The sequence below is a fragment of the Drosophila miranda genome, chromosome 5 (genome assembly GCF_003369915.1).
Source record: "Drosophila miranda strain MSH22 chromosome 5, D.miranda_PacBio2.1, whole genome shotgun sequence".
Lineage (NCBI taxonomy): Eukaryota > Metazoa > Arthropoda > Insecta > Diptera > Drosophilidae > Drosophila > Drosophila miranda.
The window spans coordinates 2,251,236-2,277,209 of record NC_046678.1 but is presented as its reverse complement, the minus strand read 5'-3'; the positions used below and the strand labels follow the sequence as shown (position 1 = coordinate 2,277,209).

Here is a 25,974-nt window from a genome sequence, read left to right as displayed (position 1 = left end):
TAGCCGCCGGCGAGCGCGCTCTGGCGCAAGAGCTCCTGCTCCTCCAGTTCAAATGAGCAGTTATGCCGATGCACTCCGCACACGGCAACCAGCGAGTCATTCCCAGCCTCTTCCTGGGAGGCAAGTATGGCATTCGGTGCCGCCAGCAGCGACCACAACTGGATTCCAGCCGTGGCGAGCAGTCAGAGTGTCCGTCCTAGCGATGAGCTCAGCCAGAAACTGGACTATCTCATCACCCTGCTGACTCAGGAGCGGATCCAGCATGCGGCCGCCGCTGCTGAATCTACCCAGAAACTGGAAGGGAAGATAGATGTACTAATTGCACAGATGACTAAGCTGACAGATTGCTTATACGCTAGCATCCAGGCAAATTCTTATGCCAGTAATGTATAGTACTAGTACTAATTACTCCAATTGACAAGCAATAGCTCTGGCTGCCCCGGACCAGTGGGCAGAAGAGAAACGTAAACAAGACAAAAACAAATAAGAAGACAAGAATTAGAATAGAAAACATACATATATAATCTCCCTTTTCTGCCAAAATGTTTCCCCTTAGTCGATAATGTAAACTTAAACTTAATTTAAAGTCTAGAGTATTTTATGCTTTGGCTCTGCCCACTCCCTCTCCCCGCTCTGGCTAACGGACTGTTGCCAAAGTGGAGAGATTTCCCCCAATGATGATTGCGCCGCAGCACTGCCGCAGAGGAATTTCGTGCTGTTCAAAGCATCGTATTTGCTGCCTACGGCTGCTAACAGCAGCTCGTAGACAGCTATTTACATATATTTATAAGCTACAGCCCCAACAATTTGTACTAAAAATGCTGTTATAGTATAGGTACAATAAAGTCCCCATAGCGCAACGTAACTCTGGCTCCCCTAACCTGCTGGATCAGGCCAAGGCTCGAGCTGGGTTACGTTGCGTTATGTTAGTTACGTATCGCCACCGCTGCATACGACACAAGAAAACAACGTCTCTGAAATCGTTCCCCTGCTCCAATGCATTGACAATGCCATTGGCGCAGGCACATATGACACTAAGACTGCCAACAATGGATCTCTTAAAGTCATGTGCCATACAATAGATGGCTATAGGCCCTAATTCGGCTCTTATCTGAGGGGAAGGTGTGGATTACCATACATTTCGACTGCGAAGCGAGAGGGGTATGCGTATCGTCATACGTCACCTGCACCGTTCCACACCCACAGACTGGGTGCGTGAACAGCTTGGTAGACTCGGATATAAGGTGAGGCATATTGCCAATATACATAAAAGATTTACAAAGGAGCCATTGGACCTATTCGAGGTTGAGCTTGAGCCACAGGAGAGCAACAATGGTATTTATGAGCTAACGGCAATTTGCAGCCAACGGGTCAAGGTAGAGAAGCCCATACGCGCGCCAGGTGTTCCCCAGTGTCATAAGTGTCAGATGTTTGGGCACTCGAAGAACTACTGCAGCCGTGCAGTTGTATGTCTCAAGTGTGGGAGAAGCATGACCCCAAGGACTGCCCCAAGAAGCGGGAGGATGTGCCGAAATGCGCCAACTGTAATGGTCCCCATGTTGCCAGCTACCGTGTTGCATCAAATATAAAGAATACTGCAACAGAAGGAAAAATGGGTTAGAACAGACCAACAGGATGTTGAGCAAACTTTCAATGCCTACCTTACCCGCCGCTCAGGTTTGCGGCGTCCCCGCCAGCCACCCGTCATGAACCAGCAGGGCTTTCCAGCACTGCAGCAGCCAAGCCGCCGGCGAGCGCGCTCAGGCGCAAGAGCTCCTGCTCCTCCAGCTCAGATGAGCAGCTATGCCGATGCACTCCGCACAAGGCAGCCAGCGAGTCATTCCCAGCCTCTTCCAGGGAGGCAAGTATGGCAGTCGGTGCCACCCACAGCGACCACAATCGGATTCCAGCCCACTGTGAGCAGTCAGAGTGTCCGTCCTAGCGATGAACTCAGCCAGAAACTGGACTACCTCATCACACTGCTGACACAGGAGCGGATCCAGCATGCGGCCGCCGCTGCTGAATCTACCCAGAAACTGGAAGGAAGATAGATGTACTAATTGCACAGATGACTAAGCTGACAGATTGCTTATACGCTAGCATCCAGGCAAATTCTTATGCCAGTAATGTATAGTACTAGTACTAATTACTCCAATTGACAAGCAATAGCTCTGGCTGCCCCGACCAGTGGCAGAAGAGAAACGTAAACAAGACAAAAACAAATAAGAAGACAAGAATTAGAATAGAAAACATACATATATAATCTCCCTTTTCTGCCAAAATGTTTCCCTTAGTCGATAATGTAAACTTAAACTTAATTTAAAGTCTAGAGTATTTTATGCTTTGGCTCTGCCCACTCCCTCTCCCCGCTCTGGCTAACGGACTGTTGCCAAAGTGGAGAGATTTCCCCCAATGATGATTGCGCCGGCAGCACTGCCGGCAGAGGAGATTTCGTGCTGTTCAAAGCATCGTATTTGCTGCCTACGGCTGCTAACAGCAGCTCGTAGACAGCTATTTACATATATTTATAAGCTACAGCCCCAACAATTTGTACTAAAAATGCTGTTATAGTATAGGTACAATAAAGTCCCCATAGCGCAACGTAACTCTGGCTCCCCTAACCTGCTGGATCAGGCCAAGGCTCGAGCTGGGTTACGTTGCGTTATGTTAGTTACGTATCGCCACCGCTGCATACGACACAACAAAAACAAAAAATCAAACGTTCCGCAATAATTAATTATTAAATAGCCAAAATCGCCACAAAATCCCCGAAACAATATTGCACATGTATAATTATACACTGTGCAATATTCAGTAAATACATTCCGGGCAACGCGAAGTGTTGTGCCGTTTAGAAGTTTTCAACATACAAATACTACATAACCAAAGTGCCAAAAGTGAAAAAACGTGGGGTAGGCTTCAGCCGCTGCTGACCACCCCCCCCCTCCGCTATATTAACACTTGTGTCTGTTTTGCACCAATAAAGCTACGGAAAACAAACAATGGTACGTAAACCGTGCCCCAAATCCAAAAAGAAGACCAATTTGGCCTCGAGTGCTCCGTGTTCGGACAACGAAATCGATCTTCTCTCCCCCTCGGTACCAATGTCGGGTATATCGCAGAGTGATCTACGCCCCCTTTCCTGTCGCTCGAGCTCATTGGCAGATTTGACCAGCGACATGCCATCAACCTCAGCTGCCGCTGCAGCCAAGTTGATGCAGGCCCCGATCACTGTGAAGCCATTGCTAGCCCCCCCCTCTGCCATGCTGACCAGAGCCTCTGCTGCTACTGCCTCTGCTGCTACTGCCTGTGCTGCCATTCCTGGTGCTGCTGCTAAAGCCACCGCCCCTACTCGCGTAGCTGCCGCCACAGCTAAACGCCCATCAACATCTACAGTTCCTAGTACTGCTCGTGTAGGTGCTGCTCAACGCACGCCAGTTTCTACTGGTGCTGCCCGTGCTGCTGCTGCCTCTACTGCTACCTGTGCCCTGGCAGTTCTGCCACTGCTGACGCTACCAATCCTACTGCCCTTGCAGCATCCGTGCCGAGCCAGATGACTCTGCACGAGATTCTCAAGGAGCAGCGGGAAAAACTCGCAAAGGAGAGGAAGGTGATGGCCATGCTGAAGGCCGAGTCGGAGGCCCGTAATAAGAAGCGGACGACCACCCTGGCCTCGCCGATTACAAAGGTGTCGGCCAAGATGGTCAAACGGATAGTATCCTCGAAGGAGAAGCGGGACCCCAACCAGATGAGTACAACAAATTATTACAATATTCTTTCTGATGCTGATATGGATGTGGATGCTGACTGCAGCGAGGGAGAGACGGAAGCCGAGGAACCTGTTCCCACAAACAGGCCCTCTACTTCTCATACCACCCCCCCGCCTGCCCCTACTACTGCGCACGCTAACAATGCTGCTGCTACTGCTGACGCCAAAATTGTGCGGCCAGCCCCCATTTACATTCCTAATGTCACAGATATTTTTCCCCTACTACAGTGCTTTGATAATGCCATTGGCGCTGGTACATATGATACCAGGCCGGCTGCTAATAGGTCTTTAAAGGTAATGTGCCACACCATAGATGGACATAGGGCCCTGATCCGGCTCCTAAATGAGGGACAAGGTGTCGAACACCACACGTTTCGCCTGAAAAGCGAGAGGGGAATGCGTATTGTTATACGCCACCTGCACCGCTCCACACCCACAGATTGGGTGCGTGAACAGCTCGGAAGACTCGGATATAAAGTGAGGCATATTGCCAATATCTTTAAAAGGTTTACAAAGGAGCCACTGGACCTATTCGAGGTTGAGCTAGAGCCTCAGGAGATTAACAATAACATCTATGAACTAACGGCAATCTGCAGCCAACGGGTCAAGGTGGAGAAGCCCATACGTGCGCCAGGTGTTCCTCAGTGCCATAAGTGTCAGATGTTTGGGCACTCGAAGAATTACTGCAACCGTGCAGTTATTTGTTTGAAGTGCGGCGATAAGCACGACCCTAAGGACTGCCCCAAGAAGCGGGAGGAGGTGCCGAAATGCGCAAATTGTGATGGTCCCCATGTTGCCAGCTACCGTGGCTGTGTGAAGTATAAGGAGTACTGCAACAAAAGAAGAAATGGGTTAGATCAGACCAACAAGATGCTAAATAAACTTTCGATGCCTACCTTACCCGCCACTCAGGGTTTGCGGCGTCCCCGCCAGCCACCCGTCATGAACCAGCAGGGATTTCCAGCACTGCAGCAACCTAGCCGCCGGCGAGCGCGCTCTGGCGCAAGAGCTCCTGCTCCTCCAGTTCAAATGAGCAGTTATGCCGATGCACTCCGCACACGGCAACCAGCGAGTCATTCCCAGCCTCTTCCTGGGAGGCAAGTATGGCATTCGGTGCCGCCAGCAGCGACCACAACTGGATTCCAGCCCGTGGCGAGCAGTCAGAGTGTCCGTCCTAGCGATGAGCTCAGCCAGAAACTGGACTATCTCATCACCCTGCTGACTCAGGAGCGGATCCAGCATGCGGCCGCCGCTGCTGAATCTACTCAAAAGCTGGAAGGAAAAATGGATGTGTTAATTGCTCAAATGACAAAGCTTACAGACTGTTTATACGCTAGCATTCAGGCGAATTCATTTGCCAGAAATGTATAATCCTAATGCTAACTACTCTACCCGCCACCACAGCAATCTAAAGATTGTATTTTGGAACGCCTCGGGACTCCGAGGGAAGACAGCTGAACTTGCGGCATTTGCATGCAGACACGAAGTTGACGTTCTGATGGTCTCTGAGTCTCATTTTAAAAACTCAGAGACCTTCAGCGTCAATGGATACTGTACTTACGGTGCCAATCACCCATCTGGGACTGGTCGTGGGGGATCCCTGCTCTTAATCAGAGCTGGAATCCTTCATATTGCCCTGCCAAACATAACAACGGACCACATTCAGTGTGCATCCGCTACCCTGACCCTGCCTGATGGTGGCCGACTGGTGGTCTCTTCCATTTACTGCCCCCCAATGGAGGAATGGACTGAGGAGGACTTCTTGGCATTGTTTGGTCAGTTGGGGCCGAGATTTGTTGCTGCTGGCGATTGGAACGCGAAGAACTCGTGGTGGGGAAACGCAAGGGCGTGCAGAAGAGGCGGAAAGCTGCTCAGGGCCGTTCAGGAAAGTAGCTGCAACATCCTGGCTACTGGATCTCCAACCCACTACCCATATAACACTCGGCACACACCATCGGCAATCGACTTCGCGGTCTACAAGGGCGTGAGGGATGAGTTGCTGCATATCTCCCATCTGAATGACCTCTCATCTGATCATCTCCCAATGGTGGTTCAGTTGAGCATGTCTCCAGCGGAGGCGGTGAACAGGAGACGCCTCTTGCCCCCAGGGTCCAGCATTGCGAGGTTCCAATCTTGGCTTGACTCGCACATCCATCTGAATACCGAGCTCAGGTCAGCAGAGGATGTTGATGACGCAGCTAGCATTCTGGAGAGGAACGTGTTGGAGGCAGCTGAACATGCCACAAGCGGTTTGAGGAGGCCCGTCCGACCTAGAGTCCAAGCTGAGTACCAGGTCAGCAATCGCATACGGCTGATGATTGCCACCAAGAGGCGCCTGAGGAATCTACTGAAGCGGAACCATGATCCGGCAGTGCGGCACCTGTACAACATGCTAGCCAACAGGATTCATAAGGAGCTGGAAGCGGACAAAGCCAGACGCGCGGACGCAATCATTGGTTCAATCGATCCCACTGATCGCTACAGCATGGCAAAGCTGTGGAGATTGACCAATGGATTGAAGCGGCAGCCAGCAGCCAACTTGCCTGTCCGAAAGTTTTGCGCCGATGGAGATGACAATTCAGACGATCCCTGGTGTAAGAGCACGGAGGAGAAGGCAGAGTCCTTTGCGAGGCATCTGGAGCAGCGTTTCAAGCCTGTACTGACCAGCGCGGCAGCCGACATACGAGCAATCGAGGAGTCTCTTGAAGAGTTTGGATCCCCTGGTCCCAATTTGAGATTCAGGGCGATCACTCTTCCTGAGATTGAGGCACAAGTCAAGGTACTGAAGGTAAAAAAGGCCCCTGGAATGGACAGGATTGACAATCGGACGATAAAAGCTCTACCCAAGTCTGCTCTCCTGTATTTTGCACTCATATGCAACAGCTCCCTTAGGATTGGTTGCTTTCCTAACAGGTGGAAACACGCGGCAGTTAGTATGATCCCCAAGCCAGGAAAACCCGCCGATAAGTTGGCATCTTATCGCCCCATCAGTCTGCTTTCGGGTCTGTCCAAACTGTTTGAGCGTCTCATTCTGACCAGGATGATGGAAGCTGATGGATTTGTCGAGGCTATTCCAAACCATCAGTTCGGCTTCAGACAGGTGCACGCGGCTGAACACCAATTGGGGAGAGTCTCGAAGTTCATTTTGTCCACATATGAGAACAACCTGTACTGCTCAGCCATCTACATGGACATACAGGAGGCATTCGACCGAGTCTGGCATTCGGGCCTGAAGTACAAGATGAAGCAGCTGTTGCCGGCAGCAATATACAGAGTCTTGTCCCACTACTTGGACGATCGAACTTTCTATGTGGAATGCACAGGCGGAGTCAAGTCAGGGTACAAAAAGATTGCAGCAGGCGTTCCTCAGGGCAGCGTACTTGGGCCAGTTCTATACAATCTGTATACATACGACATGCCGCTTCCTCGCGACAGGGGTATGCTCTTGGCTACCTATGCTGACGACACAGCAATCCTGGCGACTGGCATGAATCAGCTCATGGCTACCCAAAAGCTCAACCGCTTCCTGCTCAGCATCTCCAACTGGGCAAAGCAATGGGGCATCACCATCAATGCCTCCAAAACTGTGCATATAGTGCATACGTTGCGCACGATCCAGCAGCCAGATGATGATTTGCAGCCGCACATCGCCGACCAGCGAATCAGTAGCGTCGCCGTGCACTCATATCTGGGGGTCAAGCTGGACGCCAAGCTACAGTTCCACCTGCACATCAGCAACGTCGTCACAAAGGTCAGGGCAAGGGTCCAAAAACTGCGCTGGCTCCTGAACACAAGCAGCAAATTGAACCTCAAAACCAAGGTAATGCTGTACAAGCAGATGATCGCACCGATCTGGCAGTACACATTGGCCGTATGGGGTCCATTAGCTACCAGCGCAGAATTTGGACGGATCCAGGTTGAGCAGAACAAGACCCTTCGACTGATATGTAACGCTCCATGGTATGTGAGGAATGACACCATCCACAGGGACCTGGAAGTGGACACGGTTGAGGCAGTTTACGAGAGGACGTGCAAGAGGTACACGGGGCAAATGAGATCCCACCACAACATTGAGGCAGCCAAAGTGGTCAATGACCCCTACGTACCGCACCGAATCTCTAGACCCCGGTATTCCGAGTATCTTGCCAAACACCTTCCCAAAGAACTCGCGAAACACGAATGGAACCGAATTGAGATGATCCCTAACCAGCGCCCGTTCACCGAAGAAGACCAAATCAGCCACGACCGGGACCTTGATGACATGCGGAGGATGCTGATCAGGATGGATCGCCCAGTGTCGCCGCCAACAGAGTTCAACTACTACACAGAGGTCATACTGCCAAGACGGAGGCAACTGGAGCCTGCCCCCATAGCCACGATCGATCTGACGGTCAGCAGCAGAAGGCAGCGACTAGAACGATTGGGACTGGCATTGAATGCAGCAATGAACGAGATAGCTGACACACACTCGCGGCACAGCGATAACGGCCAGGTCAATGGAAGCACACTCACACACACGAACACAAATGCCCAGGAACATCAACCACCGCCAGCAACGGGTACAAGAAACACAGAGAATAACAGCCAAAATGTACAGCAGCAATGAAGACTTACCGCCAGCAAAGTCCCGTTCAGCCCCTAAGAATGCAACAACCATGGCTGCCACATTCGTACACAGAAAACACACACGCACGGAAAAAAAAAAACACAGAGGCATATGCGAGCGCGACAATTGGCCGTTACGGAATGATCACTCTGCTTAATATCTTCCTAAACCGATTAACTAACGACATAGAAATGGACAACTGCAAATTATTAAAAAGAGTAGAAGACTCATGCGAACGATTGCCAAAAAACGCGTCCGAACAAGGCGCTGCTGTTCAAAGCTATGAGCGTTAGCATTTCTGCTGCGCAATTTCTGTCTCCTCCTTCTCCTATAGATCTCGAATTGCCGCCAGTGAACTCCCTGAGAGGAAGAGAGAAGCCAACAACAACTGGAAGGTGGTGGACTTCGGCCATTTCCACTGATGAGACAACGGACCGTTGCGCACATACAAGCGCACATACAAACACTCATCCACACAAACGCTCAACTCAATGCTGGCTGCCCCGGACCAGAGGGCGGAACAGTAACGAAGGAAGAAATGAAGACAGAAACAAAAACAAGCAATAGCTCTGGCTGCCCCGGACCAGTGGGCAGAGGAGAAACAAAAACAAGACAAAACAAATAAAAGACAAGACATAGAATAGATAACATATATATGTATATAATCTCCCTTTTCTGCCAATGAAGGCAACCAAAATGTTCCCCTTAATTATAATCTACATTTAAATCTATCTATAGTCTAGAGTATTATGCTTTAGCTCTACCCACTCCCTCTCCCCCCTCTGGCAAACGGACTGTTGCCAAAGTGGAGAGATTTCCCCATATGGACGATTGCGCCGGCAACACTGCCGGCAATGGAGATTTCGTGCTGTTTAAAGCATCGTATTTGCTGCCTACGGCTGCTGTTAGCAACCGTAGACAGCTATTTACATACATTTATATTAAGTAACAGCCTCAACAAACTGTACCTAAAATGCTATATTAAGTATTGGTATAAATAAAGTCCCCATAGCGTAACGTAACTCTGGCTCCCCTAACCTGCTGGATCAGGCCAAGGCTCGAGCTGGGTTACGTTACGTTATGTTAGTTACGTATCGCCTCCGCTGCATACGACACACAAAAAAAAAAAAAAAAAAAAAAAAAAAAAAACATCAAAAAATTAATTATTAAATAGCCAAAATCGCCACAAAATCCCCGAAACAATATTGCACATGTATAATTATACACTGTGCAATATTCAGTAAATACATTCCGGGCAACGCGAAGTGTTGTGCCGTTTAGAAGTTTTCAACATACAAATACTACATAACCAAAGTGCCAAAAGTGAAAAAACGTGGGGTAGGCTTCAGCCGCTGCTGACCACCCCCCCCCTCCGCTATATTAACACTTGTGTCTGTTTTGCACCAATAAAGCTACGGAAAACAAACAATGGTACGTAAACCGTGCCCCAAATCCAAAAAGAAGACCAATTTGGCCTCGAGTGCTCCGTGTTCGGACAACGAAATCGATCTTCTCTCCCCCTCGGTACCAATGTCGGGTATATCGCAGAGTGATCTACGCCCCCTTTCCTGTCGCTCGAGCTCATTGGCAGATTTGACCAGCGACATGCCATCAACCTCAGCTGCCGCTGCAGCCAAGTTGATGCAGGCCCCGATCACTGTGAAGCCATTGCTAGCCCCCCCCTCTGCCATGCTGACCAGAGCCTCTGCTGCTACTGCCTCTGCTGCTACTGCCTGTGCTGCCATTCCTGGTGCTGCTGCTAAAGCCACCGCCCCTACTCGCGTAGCTGCCGCCACAGCTAAACGCCCATCAACATCTACAGTTCCTAGTACTGCTCGTGTAGGTGCTGCTCAACGCACGCCAGTTTCTACTGGTGCTGCCCGTGCTGCTGCTGCCTCTACTGCTACCTGTGCCCCTGGCAGTTCTGCCACTGCTGACGCTACCAATCCTACTGCCCTTGCAGCATCCGTGCCGAGCCAGATGACTCTGCACGAGATTCTCAAGGAGCAGCGGGAAAAACTCGCAAAGGAGAGGAAGGTGATGGCCATGCTGAAGGCCGAGTCGGAGGCCCGTAATAAGAAGCGGACGACCACCCTGGCCTCGCCGATTACAAAGGTGTCGGCCAAGATGGTCAAACGGATAGTATCCTCGAAGGAGAAGCGGGACCCCAACCAGATGAGTACAACAAATTATTACAATATTCTTTCTGATGCTGATATGGATGTGGATGCTGACTGCAGCGAGGGAGAGACGGAAGCCGAGGAACCTGTTCCCACAAACAGGCCCTCTACTTCTCATACCACCCCCCCGCCTGCCCCTACTACTGCGCACGCTAACAATGCTGCTGCTACTGCTGACGCCAAAATTGTGCGGCCAGCCCCCATTTACATTCCTAATGTCACAGATATTTTTCCCCTACTACAGTGCTTTGATAATGCCATTGGCGCTGGTACATATGATACCAGGCCGGCTGCTAATAGGTCTTTAAAGGTAATGTGCCACACCATAGATGGACATAGGGCCCTGATCCGGCTCCTAAATGAGGGACAAGGTGTCGAACACCACACGTTTCGCCTGAAAAGCGAGAGGGGAATGCGTATTGTTATACGCCACCTGCACCGCTCCACACCCACAGATTGGGTGCGTGAACAGCTCGGAAGACTCGGATATAAAGTGAGGCATATTGCCAATATCTTTAAAAGGTTTACAAAGGAGCCACTGGACCTATTCGAGGTTGAGCTAGAGCCTCAGGAGATTAACAATAACATCTATGAACTAACGGCAATCTGCAGCCAACGGGTCAAGGTGGAGAAGCCCATACGTGCGCCAGGTGTTCCTCAGTGCCATAAGTGTCAGATGTTTGGGCACTCGAAGAATTACTGCAACCGTGCAGTTATTTGTTTGAAGTGCGGCGATAAGCACGACCCTAAGGACTGCCCCAAGAAGCGGGAGGAGGTGCCGAAATGCGCAAATTGTGATGGTCCCCATGTTGCCAGCTACCGTGGCTGTGTGAAGTATAAGGAGTACTGCAACAAAAGAAGAAATGGGTTAGATCAGACCAACAAGATGCTAAATAAACTTTCGATGCCTACCTTACCCGCCACTCAGGGTTTGCGGCGTCCCCGCCAGCCACCCGTCATGAACCAGCAGGGATTTCCAGCACTGCAGCAACCTAGCCGCCGGCGAGCGCGCTCTGGCGCAAGAGCTCCTGCTCCTCCAGTTCAAATGAGCAGTTATGCCGATGCACTCCGCACACGGCAACCAGCGAGTCATTCCCAGCCTCTTCCTGGGAGGCAAGTATGGCATTCGGTGCCGCCAGCAGCGACCACAACTGGATTCCAGCCCGTGGCGAGCAGTCAGAGTGTCCGTCCTAGCGATGAGCTCAGCCAGAAACTGGACTATCTCATCACCCTGCTGACTCAGGAGCGGATCCAGCATGCGGCCGCCGCTGCTGAATCTACCCAGAAACTGGAAGGGAAGATAGATGTACTAATTGCACAGATGACTAAGCTGACAGATTGCTTATACGCTAGCATCCAGGCAAATTCTTATGCCAGTAATGTATAGTACTAGTACTAATTACTCCAATTGACAAGCAATAGCTCTGGCTGCCCCGGACCAGTGGGCAGAAGAGAAACGTAAACAAGACAAAAACAAATAAGAAGACAAGAATTAGAATAGAAAACATACATATATAATCTCCCTTTTCTGCCAAAATGTTTCCCCTTAGTCGATAATGTAAACTTAAACTTAATTTAAAGTCTAGAGTATTTTATGCTTTGGCTCTGCCCACTCCCTCTCCCCGCTCTGGCTAACGGACTGTTGCCAAAGTGGAGAGATTTCCCCCAATGATGATTGCGCCGGCAGCACTGCCGGCAGAGGAGATTTCGTGCTGTTCAAAGCATCGTATTTGCTGCCTACGGCTGCTAACAGCAGCTCGTAGACAGCTATTTACATATATTTATAAGCTACAGCCCCAACAATTTGTACTAAAAATGCTGTTATAGTATAGGTACAATAAAGTCCCCATAGCGCGACGTAACTCTGGCTCCCCTAACCTGCTGGATCAGGCCAAGGCTCGAGCTGGGTTACGTTGCGTTATGTTAGTTACGTATCGCCACCGCTGCATACGACACAAAAAAAAAAAAAAAAAAAAACACACAACGACAATGCAGTTGGGTGGCCGGACCAGTGCCACTCGAGTGCAGCAGCCAACACCAACCAACGACAGATGCAACGTGGGCGGCCGGACCAGAGCCGCTCGCCATCTCCAACTTTTGCCCACGATGCACGCCATCTCCAAGTCCAGCCATCGCCACCAAGATCCCAGATGGTGCCACAAATCCTGCACAGGGGACAACAGAGCCGGCCGGTATGCGGCGCAATGTTCTGCATTGCGTTTGCCATGCCGGCCGGTGCTTCGTTGTAGTTGTCCTCCTGTTAAGAAATAGACGATATTTAAGTATGTTTATTGTTGTGTAAATGTATTGTAATTATTGTTTGTTTTACCTTGTATATATCTCTGTAGTTTTGTAGTCCTTATTTGTAGTAATTGTAGATAGTTTGTCCTTAGCTGTAATGTAATTTAATTAATTTTAGTTATTTATTTTATCATAATTACCTTTCATTCTTCCTCTTCTTTCCCAACTATCTCCCATTCCCCAATACCTGACAAGTGGTAACGCCATTAATGACCCAAAAATACCACGCCAATTAGAAAAATACCGCGCCGATAACACACCAAAAAAGCCAATTCAAAATGCATTTATTAATGCCGGTGTGTTATCGGCCGCCAACTTCGGCAATTACGCCCAGCCATTCCCCTTTTCACCCCCACCCATTTCAAACCCATAGCAGTTGAGCAGGACCAAAATGAACACTGCCATCCTTCGCCACTCTGCCAAATGCCCCAACAAAGCCATTTCAACCGCCCACAAGATGCTATGCGGTCGACTCTTCGGAGCGTCACGCGCCCGGATCGTAAGATCCGGAAGTTTACAGTATCCGGGCGGTTATACGGGAGCAGGCAAATTTCCCCCTTCCCTTCCCTTCCCCCTTATAACAGAGCAGCCAATACACGGAGCCAAGGAACACACAAGAACACTAGCCATTTACCAAAGACAACACACACAGCCACTAAATCAGGAAAGCCATTAAATTTCCATTGCCTACTTATCGGTGCTGCTGCCCTCGGACTACTTTCATCTCACTCAATATTGGGGTGAGTGAAAGTGGAACCGGGGGTGAGAGCACCGGTAAATGACGATCGGCGATCGGGTCTCTCGAGTGTGGGGGAGAGTGTGGGAGTTGGCGGACATGTGAGAGTTCCACCATGAACCTCGTCCGCCACTCTCATCTCGTCCACCCGCTCGAGAGGTCGCGTTCGTCGGACGTGCCAGAACCGTTTCGTGTCGTGTCGCTTCTTATTGTTCTGTGCCGTGTCGCCATTGACGTTTTTTCTGTGTTGCCCTGTTCTTTTTGTGGTGTCTGTTGTGTGCCGTGCCGTGCCGTGCCCCCTGACATGACAAAAGTCCCTTCCCCCCCCCACCACCACTGCTACTACCGACAAGCTTTCTGCTCCCCAATAAATAACATTAATGTAAATGCCAACAAATAACATTAATTTACATATATAAACACAAACCAACTAGAGAGTGTTGCCAACAAATAGCATTAAATAGTACACAAACCAACTAGAGGATGACATGCGGAGGATGCTGATCAGGATGGATCGCCCAGTGTCGCCGCCAACAGAGTTCAACTACTACACAGAGGTCATACTGCCAAGACGGAGGCAACTGGAGCCTGCCCCCATAGCCACGATCGATCTGACGGTCAGCAGCAGAAGGCAGCGACTAGAACGATTGGGACTGGCATTGAATGCAGCAATGAACGAGATAGCTGACACACACTCGCGGCACAGCGATAACGGCCAGGTCAATGGAAGCACACTCACACACACGAACACAAATGCCCAGGAACATCAACCACCGCCAGCAACGGGTACAAGAAACACAGAGAATAACAGCCAAAATGTACAGCAGCAATGAAGACTTACCGCCAGCAAAGTCCCGTTCAGCCCCTAAGAATGCAACAACCATGGCTGCCACATTCGTACACAGAAAACACACACGCACGGAAAAAAAAACACAGAGGCATATGCGAGCGCGACAAATGGCCGTTACGGAATGAGAACACTGACAAATATCTTCCCGAACCGACCAACTGGCGACATGGAAATGGACAGCTGCAAATTGTTTAAAAGAGTAGAAGACTCATGCGACCGACTGCCAAAAACGCGTCCGACCAAGGCGCCGCTGTTCAAAACTATGAGCGTTAGCATCTCTGCTGCGCAATTTCTGTTTCTCCTTCTCCTATAGACCCCGAACTGGTGCCAGTGATCTCCCTGAGAGGAAGAGAGAAGACAACAACAACCTCTGGAAGGTGGTGGATTCCTGCCATTTCCACTGCCGAGACAACTGTCTGCTGCGCACAACCACACACGCACATACACACATCCACACAGACACTCAACCCAATGCTGGCTGGCCCGGACCAGAGGGCGGAACAACAAAGAAAGAGGATGAAGAAGGGAACAAAACAAGCAATAGCTCTGGCTGCCCCGGACCAGTGGGCAGAGGAGATACAAAACAAGACAAAAAAGGAATTAGACAATAATTAGAATAAATAACATATATACATAATCGCCCTCCCTGCCAATTGTAAGGCAACCAAAATGTTTCCCCTTAATTATAGTCTATATATAAACCTAAACCTAGTCTAAGTCAAAGAGTGTTATGCTTTAACTCTACCCACTCCCCCTCCCCCCTTTGGCAAACGGACTGTTTACCAAAGCGGAGAGATTTAAACAACAAGATGATTGCGCCGGCAGAACTGCTGGCAGAAGAGATTTCTTGCTGGAAAAAAAAAGCATTGTATTTGCTGCCTACGGCTGCTAACAGCAGCCTGTAGACAGCTGTATACAAACATTTATACATTAACAGCCCCATTAGTTTGTACCTTAAATGCTAGTTGAAAGTATCTGTACAATAAAGTCCACATAGCGTAACGTAGCCCTGGCTCCCCTAACCTGCTGGACAGGCCAAGGCTCGAGCCGGGTTACGTTACGTTATGATAGTTACGTATCGCCTCCGCTGCATACGACACATCAAAAAAAAGAGGGTATGCGTATCGTCATACGTCACCTGCACCGTTCCACACCCACAGACTGGGTGCGTGAACAGCTTGGTAGACTCGGATATAAGGTGAGGCATATTGCCAATATACATAAAAGATTTACAAAGGAGCCATTGGACCTATTCGAGGTTGAGCTTGAGCCACAGGAGAGCAACAATGGTATCTATGAGCTAACGGCAATTTGCAGCCAGCGGATCAAGGTCGAGAAGCCCATACGCGCGCCAGGCGTTCCCCAGTGTCATAAGTGTCAGATGTTTGGGCACTCGAAGAACTACTGCAGCCGTGCAGTTGTATGTCTCAAGTGTGGGGAGAAGCATGACCCCAAGGACTGCCCCAAGAAGCGGGAGGATGTGCCGAAATGCGCCAACTGTAATGGTCCCCATGTTGCCAGCTACCGTGGTTGCATCAAATATAAAGAATACTGCAACAGAAGGAAAAATGGGTTAGAACAGACCAACAGGATGTTGAGCAAACTTTCAATGCCTACCTTACCCGCCGCTCAGGGTTTGCGGCGTCCCCGCCAGCCACCCGTCATGAACCAGCAGGGCTTTCCAGCACTGCAGCAGCCAAGCGCCGGCGAGCGCGCTCAGGCGCAAGAGCTCCTGCTCCTCCAGCTCAGATGAGCAGCTATGCCGATGCACTCCGCACAAGGCAGCCAGCGAGTCATTCCCAGCCTCTTCCAGGGAGGCAAGTATGGCAGTCGGTGCCACCCACAGCGACCACAATCGGATTCCAGCCCACTGTGAGCAGTCAGAGTGTCCGTCCTAGCGATGAACTCAGCCAGAAACTGGACTACCTCATCACACTGCTGACACAGGAGCGGATCCAGCATGCGGCCGCCGCTGCTGAATCTACCCAGAAACTGGAAGGGAAGATAGATGTACTAATTGCACAGATGACTAAGCTGACAGATTGCTTATACGCTAGCATCCAGGCAAATTCTTATGCCAGTAATGTATAGTACTAGTACTAATTACTCCAATTGACAAGCAATAGCTCTGGCTGCCCCGGACCAGTGGGCAGAAGAGAAACGTAAACAAGACAAAAACAAATAAGAAGACAAGAATTAGAATAGAAAACATACATATATAATCTCCCTTTTCTGCCAAAATGTTTCCCCTTAGTCGATAATGTAAACTTAAACTTAATTTAAAGTCTAGAGTATTTTATGCTTTGGCTCTGCCCACTCCCTCTCCCGCTCTGGCTAACGGACTGTTGCCAAAGTGGAGAGATTTCCCCCAATGATGATTGCGCCGGCAGCACTGCCGGCAGAGGAGATTTCGTGCTGTTCAAAGCATCGTATTTGCTGCCTACGGCTGCTAACAGCAGCTCGTAGACAGCTATTTACATATATTTATAAGCTACAGCCCCAACAATTTGTACTAAAAATGCTGTTATAGTATAGGTACAATAAAGTCCCCATAGCGCAACGTAACTCTGGCTCCCCTAACCTGCTGGATCAGGCCAAGGCTCGAGCTGGGTTACGTTGCGTTATGTTAGTTACGTAAAAAAAAAAACAAAAAAACAAAAACGTTCCGCAAAAATCAAAAAATTAAAGCATTAAACATTGCCAAAAATTCGCAAATTATATTGCACATGTATTAATATACATTGTGCAATATTCTGTAAATACATTCCGGGCAACGCGAAGTGTTGTGCCGTGTATAAGTTTTTCACTGACCTACAACATAACCAAAGTGCCGAAAGTGAAAAAACGTGGGGTAGGCTGCAGCCGCTGCTGCCCCCCCCCCCCCTTCACCATTCTCACACTTGTGTCAAATTGCGCTAATAAAGCCACAAAAAACAATAAACAATGGTACGCAAACCGTGTCCCAAGTCAAAGAAGAAGCCCACTGTGGCCTCACGTGCTCCCTTTTCGGACAGCGAAGATGATCTGCATTCCCCCCCGCAACTAATGCCGGGAATCTCACAGACTGACATGCGCCCCCTCTCCTATCGCTCGACCTCATTGGCGGATCTGACAAGTGACATGCCATCAACTTCAGCTGCCGCTGCAGCCAAGTCGATGCAGGCCCCGTCCGCTGCACTGTCAACCAAGCCATTGCTAGCCCCCCCCGCTGCCATGCTACCCAGAGCCTCTGCTGCAGCTGCCTGTGCTGCCATTCCTGCTGCTGCCAAAGCCACCGCCCATACTCGCGTAGCTGCCGCCGCAGCTAAACGCCCTCCAGCTGCAACAGCTCCTACTACTGCTAGTGCTGCTCGTGTAGCTGCCCACGCCGCTCAACGTCCTCCAGTTTCTACTGGTGCCCTTGCAGCACCTGTGCAGAGCCAGCCGACTCTGTGCGAGATCCTCAAGGTGCAGCGGGAGAAACTGGCATTGGAAAGGAAAGCAACTGCTAAGCTGATGGCAGAGTATGAGGCTCGGAACAAGAAGCGAACGACCACCTTGGGCTCGCCGATTACAAAGGCGTCGGCCAAGAAGATCAAGCGGACAGCAATCACCAAGGAGAAGCCTGACTCTAGCCAGAGGAGTATAACGAACTACTTCGAAATACTCTCGGATGCTGACGACGTAGCCAATGACGACATGGATATTGACACTGACTGCAGCGAGGGAGAGACGGAAGCCGAGGAACCTGTTCCCACAAACAGGCCCTCTACTCCTCACACCACCCCCCCGCCTGCCCCTACCACTGCGCACGCACCCAATGCTGCTGCTACTGCTGACGCCAGAATTGTGCGGCCAGCCCCTATATACATTCCCAACGTCTCTGAAATCGTTCCCCTGCTCCAATGCATTGACAATGCCATTGGCGCAGGCACATATGACACTAAGACTGCCAACAATGGATCTCTTAAAGTCATGTGCCATACAATAGATGGCTATAGGGCCCTAATTCGGCTCTTATCTGAGGGGAAGGTGTGGATTACCATACATTTCGACTGCGAAGCGAGAGGGTATGCGTATCGTCATACGTCACCTGCACCGTTCCACACCCACAGACTGGGTGCGTGAACAGCTTGGTAGACTCGGATATAAGGTGAGGCATATTGCCAATATACATAAAAGATTTACAAAGGAGCCATTGGACCTATTCGAGGTTGAGCTTGAGCCACAGGAGAGCAACAATGGTATCTATGAGCTAACGGCAATTTGCAGCCAGCGGATCAAGGTCGAGAAGCCCATACGCGCGCCAGGCGTTCCCCAGTGTCATAAGTGTCAGATGTTTGGGCACTCGAAGAACTACTGCAGCCGTGCAGTTGTATGTCTCAAGTGTGGGAGAAGCATGACCCAAGGACTGCCCCAAGAAGCGGGAGGATGTGCCGAAATGCGCCAACTGTAATGGTCCCCATGTTGCCAGCTACCGTGGTTGCATCAAATATAAAGAATACTGCAACAGAAGGAAAAATGGGTTAGAACAGACCAACAGGATGTTGAGCAAACTTTCAATGCCTACCTTACCCGCCGCTCAGGGTTTGCGGCGTCCCCGCCAGCCACCCGTCATGAACCAGCAGGGCTTTCCAGCACTGCAGCAGCCAAGCCGCCGGCGAGCGCGCTCAGGCGCAAGAGCTCCTGCTCCTCCAGCTCAGATGAGCAGCTATGCCGATGCACTCCGCACAAGGCAGCCAGCGAGTCATTCCCAGCCTCTTCCAGGGAGGCAAGTATGGCAGTCGGTGCCACCCACAGCGACCACAATCGGATTCCAGCCCACTGTGAGCAGTCAGAGTGTCCGTCCTAGCGATGAACTCAGCCAGAAACTGGACTACCTCATCACACTGCTGACACAGGAGCGGATCCAGCATGCGGCCGCCGCTGCTGAATCTACCCAGAAACTGGAAGGGAAGATAGATGTACTAATTGCACAGATGACTAAGCTGACAGATTGCTTATACGCTAGCATCCAGGCAAATTCTTATGCCAGTAATGTATAGTACTAGTACTAATTACTCCAATTGACAAGCAATAGCTCTGGCTGCCCCGGACCAGTGGGCAGAAGAGAAACGTAAACAAGACAAAAACAAATAAGAAGACAAGAATTAGAATAGAAAACATACATATATAATCTCCCTTTTCTGCCAAAATGTTTCCCCTTAGTCGATAATGTAAACTTAAACTTAATTTAAAGTCTAGAGTATTTTATGCTTTGGCTCTGCCCACTCCCTCTCCCCGCTCTGGCTAACGGACTGTTGCCAAAGTGGAGAGATTTCCCCCAATGATGATTGCGCCGGCAGCACTGCCGGCAGAGGAGATTTCGTGCTGTTCAAAGCATCGTATTTGCTGCCTACGGCTGCTAACAGCAGCTCGTAGACAGCTATTTACATATATTTATAAGCTACAGCCCCAACAATTTGTACTAAAAATGCTGTTATAGTATAGGTACAATAAAGTCCCCATAGCGCAACGTAACTCTGGCTCCCCTAACCTGCTGGATCAGGCCAAGGCTCGAGCTGGGTTACGTTGCGTTATGTTAGTTACGTATCGCCACCGCTGCATACGACACAACAAAATCTATTTGTGCTTTTCCTTTGGTTAATTTTAGCTACATTTTATTTGCAGGCTAAATTAATTTATTTAGAGGTTTGCGTTGAATTTGGTAAGTCAGTTTATTTCTGTTTTGGCTGATTTTGATTGTATTTTATTTGCAGGTTTTGATTGGTTTGTTTGGAAGCTAGTTTTTTTTTTAATGGTTTGACTGGCTCAGGGCACTTTAGAGTGACCTGAAGCTTTATTTATTAATGTTCTTATTACTATTGGCAACATATAACATTATTTATGGAAACATTTAACATTTTTTTTACATTTAGGTATTTTTTTTTTACTTTACGGTAACATTGATAATAACAGACAGAAAAATACTAGACAGTTATCAATTTGCTCTTGTAAACAAAAGGTAAGTTAAGATCGGCTTGTGTTTTCTTTTTTCTGGCTTAGGCATAAAAATTTTGTGACGCCGCTCCTGGACCCCTCATCCGGTGCGAAACGGAGGTATGGACGACAGGGAGACCTCCAAGCATCGGCAACGCAAGCGCGGCATCGCCTCGTCCCTCTTTTCCTGGCCGAATCCAACCGATGCAGCTCTAAGAAGAACGGCGGCGCATATGCTTCTTTCTGTGGATGATATGAAACTCCTGGCTGATTTTAATATTGTTTTATTTTCAGGTTTATGTTTTGTAGGTTTGGTGATCAAGTGTCAGGAATCCAGTTAGGTAATTTGTGTTGTTATATTTATTGGATTTTTAACCTTTGTTTTGACTGATTTTAATTATTTTCTATTTACAGGTTCGATTGGTCCATTGGGAGGTTTGCGTTGAGTTTGGTAAGTAAGTCTATTTGTGCTTTTCCTTTGGTTAATTTTAGCTACATTTTATTTGCAGGCTAAATTAATTTATTTAGAGGTTTGCGTTGAATTTGGTAAGTCAGTTTATTTCTGTTTTGGCTGATTTTGATTGTATTTTATTTGCAGGTTTTGATTGGTTTGTTTGGAAGCTAGCGTGGTAAGTATTAATTTGTGTTTTGACTGATTTTAATTGTATTTTATTTGCAGGTTCATTGGTTATATTTGGAGGTTTGCGTTGTATTTGGTAAGCGAGTCTATTTATGTTTTGGCTGATTTTGATTGTATTTTATTTGCAGGTTTTGATTGGTTTGTTTGGAAGCTAGCGTGGTAAGTAAATTAATTTGTGTTTTGACAGATTTTAATTGTATTTTATTTGCAGGTTCAATTGGTTTATTTGAAGGTGTGCGTTGAATTTGGTAAGCGAGTTTATTTCTGTTTTGGCTGATTTTGATTGTATTTTATTTGCAGGTTTTGATTGGTTTGTTTGGAAGCTAGCGTGGTAAGTAAATTAAATTGTGTTTTGACTGATTTTAATTGTATTTTATTTGCAGGTTCAATTGGTTTATTTGAAGGTGTGCGTTGAATTTGGTAAGCGAGTTTATTTCTGTTTTGGCTGATTTTGATTGTATTCCATTTGCAGGTTTTGATTGGTTTGTTTGGAAGCTAGCGTGGTAAGTAAATTAAATTGTGTTTTGACTGATTTTAATTGTATTTTATTTGCAGGTTCAATTGGTTTATTTGAAGGTGTGCGTTGAATTTGGTAAGCGAGTTTATTTCTGTTTTGGCTGATTTTGATTGTATTCCATTTGCAGGTTTTGATTGGTTTGTTTGGAAGCTAGCGTGGTAAGTAAATTAATTTGTGTTTTTACTGATTTTAATTGTATTTTATTTGCAGGTTCAATTGGTTATATTTGGAGGTTTGCGTTGTATTTGGTAAGCGAGTCTATTTATGTTTTGGCTGATTTTGATTGTATTTTATTTGCAGGTTTTGATTGGTTTGTTTGGAAGCTAGCGTGGTAAGTAAATTAATTTGTGTTTTGACAGATTTTAATTGTATTTTATTTGCAGGTTCAATTGGTTTATTTGAAGGTGTGCGTTGAATTTGGTAAGCGAGTTTATTTCTATTTTGGCTGATTTTGATTGTATTTTATTTGCAGGTTTTGATTGGTTTGTTTGGAAGCTAGCGTGGTAAGTAAATTAAATTGTGTTTTGACTGATTTTAATTGTATTTTATTTGCAGGTTCAATTGGTTTATTTGAAGGTGTGCGTTGAATTTGGTAAGCGAGTTTATTTCTGTTTTGGCTGATTTTGATTGTATTCCATTTGCAGGTTTTGATTGGTTTGTTTGGAAGCTAGCGTGGTAAGTAAATTAATTTGTGTTTTGACTGATTTTAATTGTATTTTATTTGCAGGTTCAATTGGTTTATTTGGAGGTGTGCGTTGAATTTGGTGAGCGAGTTTATTTCTGTTTTGGCTGATTTTGATTGTATTTTATTTGCAGGTTTTGATTGGTTTGCTTGGAGGTGATTTGGTGAGCGGTTTAAGTTATGTTTTGGCTGCTTTTAATTAGTTTTAATTGTAGGTTTATACTTTCTGGATTTTTGCTCTACCATTGGATCAAGTCTTAACCATTCGGCTGGAGGACGCCTTCCTCTTCATCCCCTCTGTGGTCTGGCACTATAATTCTTTGTATACCCAATGGTTGGCCCCTGATTCTTTCAAGTATTGTTTCCCTAGTATATTTCCTTGAGCATACATTTTTCTGTACACGTTTATTTGTAGTTCGCAGAATCTGTCCGGGTGTTTGTATGGTTTTTTCTTCCGTTCGGCCTCTCTATTGTCCATTTTAGCCTTTTCCAGTCTTTCCTGTTCTTCGTTTTCTAACCTCAGCAGAGTAGGAAGTCCTTTCCTCAGGATGGGTACATACTTCTCTACTATAACTTTGCGCTCAGCTTCGGAATAGTATCGGTTCGGATCCAGATCTGGATTTTGCTGTTCCTGACGTTGTCCATTACAACGCGGAGGATAAACTTCCGGAGTTGATTGTCATATCTGTGGCGGCTAGATTTCAATCTATTAGGACATGGGGTTGGTCAGCAGTCTGGCCACTTCGGAGTTTGAGTGATCCACGAGTGAATTAGCGAGACGGCCGCTAGCCTTCTCGTAAACCTCCTCGACAGTTTTGATATTGTATACACTTCTGATATTGTCGTTTCTTGTATATCTTGTGGCCCTAACTGCCCTCCTCACTAGTTTGTTTTGGAGTGTTTGTATCTTTTTCACTAATGAGTCGGAAGCCAGAGCACCCCAGACTGGAAAAGCATAATACCAAATTGGCATGATTAATTGTTTTAGGATGGTCACTTTGCAGTCTTTGGCAAGCCGGCTTTTGCAGCCAATAATCCAATCAAGTTTTATTGACGCAGTTCTTGTCTTATTTATAATGGCTTTGACATGGTGGTTAAGGCTAAGTTTCCTATCGAGCGTAACCCCAAGATACATTTGTTTGAATTTGTTAGGAATTCTTTGTCCATTTAACTTAGGCGTACTTTCTTGCTGTGTTTTGCTAAGTTTGTTCAATGTGAAAAATACGTGGCTGTTTTCTTTTCGTTAATGCCCATTTCCCATTTTTTAGCCCAAACACTGAACTTATTTAGGTATTGTTCGTTCATTTTTGCCGCAGTCAGGGGGAAGTCCGCTCTGCTCATAATAATTGTGTCATCTGCATACGTAGCTAACATCCTGTTTTTTTCCCTCAACACCGGTATCGAAGTGGGGTGATATCCATTCAAGCAGTTTGGTAGCGGAACGTCAGATGAGTAGATGCTGTATAGAAGAGGACCTAAATTGCTGCCCTGAGGAACACCGGCTTTTATTTTTCCAATTCTCGATGTAATACCATTGTTGGTAATTACTTCGAAGGTCCTTTCATTTAGGTAGCTTTCTAGTAGCTTGAAGGCCTGAAGAGACACCAGTTTTGATAGCTTATATAGCAAACCGGTGTGCCATACTCTATCAAACGCTTCAGATATATCTATAAAAACAGCTGAGCAGTATTGTTTTTCTTCGAAGGCCCCATAATGAATTGCGTTACTCTTGCTAGCTGTTGTTCAGTGGCATGTTCTTTTCGAAACCCAAATTGATGTGTGGAAGGCTCTAGAGAAATCCTCAAAATCAAATAATCGTTTGATAAAGAGTTTTTCAAAGGTTTTAGCCAATCCCGAAAGGAGACTGATTGGGCGATAGGATGTTACCGACTGAGCAGGCTTATTTGGCTTCAGAAGTAATGTGATTGTGGCGTGTTTCCAAGCTTGCGGAAGTGTCCCAATCTCAACATTGAGTTGAAGATCAGGAGGATGTATAGTAGGGCTTTCTTTGGGAGAGCTTGATTAACACATTGTCTATTCTGTCATTGCCTGGGATTTATTTGAGATCAAGTTTTTGATTTCGGTTGTCAGTTCTGGGAGTGTAAATGGTCTGAGAGGACGTGTTTGTGTCTTTGTTGCTGCATCCGTCAGCTTCTGTTTCTCAATGTCTAGGTCTTTTTGTGTCGTCTCGCGTTCCTTTTCTGAGCTTGTATGTCTGGGTTTGAATCGTTCTTCAAAGTGAGAGACAAATACCTCGGCTTTCTCTTCGTTACTCTTGTCCATACGGGTCGTTGGTTAGAGTTCCCGTCTGCGTGCAAATGGCCAGTTTGGTTGAGGCTGTCTCTTGATTGTATTTGTTACTTTCCAGAGCTTTGCCATTTTGTATCTGTCTTGCGTGTTTATACCTTCAAATTGCTGATTAATGTTGTTTGTTTTAATTTTTGTAATTTTTTCCTGAGGGTGTTCTGGGCGGCCTTGTACAGTTTTTTAGCCTCTTCTGTGCGGAATATTTTAAATCTGAGGTTCAGTTCGTTTTTTATTTGCAGAAGAGCTCTAGTTTCATCGTCTAGTTTGTAGCGTGCTTTGTCCATCCTTCGTTGTCTGTTTTGAAATCCCAGGTCTGTGTCCTTGAATGGAGTTTACATTTTTAGTGGCTAGTTTTACCGCGTCTTGTATGTTTGTAGTCAGTATATTTACTGCGTCGTCAATATCCAGTCCCGAGTGAATTTCCGTGTTTAAGTTTATGGTCTGTTCCAAGTGCTCTTTTACTCTGTTAATATTTGTCTTCTTTGTAATTAGTCGTCTGCCTATAGAACTTTGGGTGAATGTTGTCGGCCCATTTATACACATTTCGATGGTTATTGGCAGGTGATCGGAGTCCAGACTGCTACATGAATGGATTTTCAGCCTATGTTTGTCAAGCCACCACAAACTGCAAAGTCAATGGCCGAGGGTCTTTTTCTGCTGTCGTATGGGTAGTGAGTGGCACCTCCTGTGGCCAAGATATTGTATCTGGCTCCAAAGTTGACGCTTCCATTAGGGCACGCCTCTTTTGCAGGATCTGGCGTTCCCCCACCATGGGTGCTTTGCGTTCCAGTCCCCGCAGCAAAGGAAGCCAGAGGTACCCCTATTATGTTGTCAAAATGCTGTAGTAACGATCTAAAATGACTTTTTGACCAATTGAAGCTGGGTGGACAATATGTTGATGCAACTACAGTCATGTCTTTTCTATTGTTTGTGTTGGGGATAATTACTATTGGTGCACTTTGAAGAAATTCGGTCTGTATTGGCTCAAGCGCGGCATGTCTAATGTTGTCTTTTACATAAGTGACGACGCCTCCTTTTTTATGATTGTTTGGATTGGCAGCGTGATATGTCAGGTAGTTCGGTATTTGTAATAAAGTTGCATCCTGTTTGACCCTTGTTTCGATGACCATCATTATGTGTATGTTCGCATTTGTCATATGAGTTTCTAATTCAATCATTTTATTTTTTATTCCACAGGCATTCCAAAAGGCTACCTTAACGTATTGGAATTGTTGTTGTTGCTGCTGTTGTTTGTGTGCATGAATTAAGTTTGTATTGGCTGGTTGTCTATGTTGTCTGTGATATTAACATAAGTCATTTTAGTTGTCTTCTTCCATTTGGTTGCTGTTATCTCTGTCTGCCTGAGAGGCACGGACTTGTTCACTTTGCCGTTGGAGGGAAGGCTCTGCACTAGACTGCCTAGTTGAC

At 47.3% G+C, this 25,974-nt stretch overlaps 1 protein-coding gene and 1 long non-coding RNA gene across 2 annotated transcripts; one reads left to right on the top strand and one right to left on the bottom strand.

Annotated features, from left to right (window-relative positions):
- Positions 1-1,682: 1,682 nt before the first annotated feature.
- Positions 1,683-11,562, bottom strand: LOC117189222. The gene is made up of 3 exons (XM_033394306.1): positions 11,473-11,562; positions 4,671-5,041; positions 1,683-2,036 (listed from the first exon to the last, which is right to left on the bottom strand). The coding sequence occupies exons 2-3, from the start codon at positions 5,009-5,011 to the stop codon at positions 1,967-1,969; spliced, it is 411 nt and encodes a 136-aa protein (XP_033250197.1). The 5' UTR covers positions 5,012-5,041; positions 11,473-11,562; the 3' UTR covers positions 1,683-1,966.
- A 9,525-nt stretch (positions 11,563-21,087) lies between these two features.
- On the top strand, positions 21,088-21,890 carry LOC117189223. The gene is made up of 3 exons (XR_004473294.1): positions 21,088-21,116; positions 21,169-21,199; positions 21,768-21,890. It is a non-coding gene; the product is annotated as an uncharacterized LOC117189223 (long non-coding RNA).
- Positions 21,891-25,974: the final 4,084 nt, after the last annotated feature.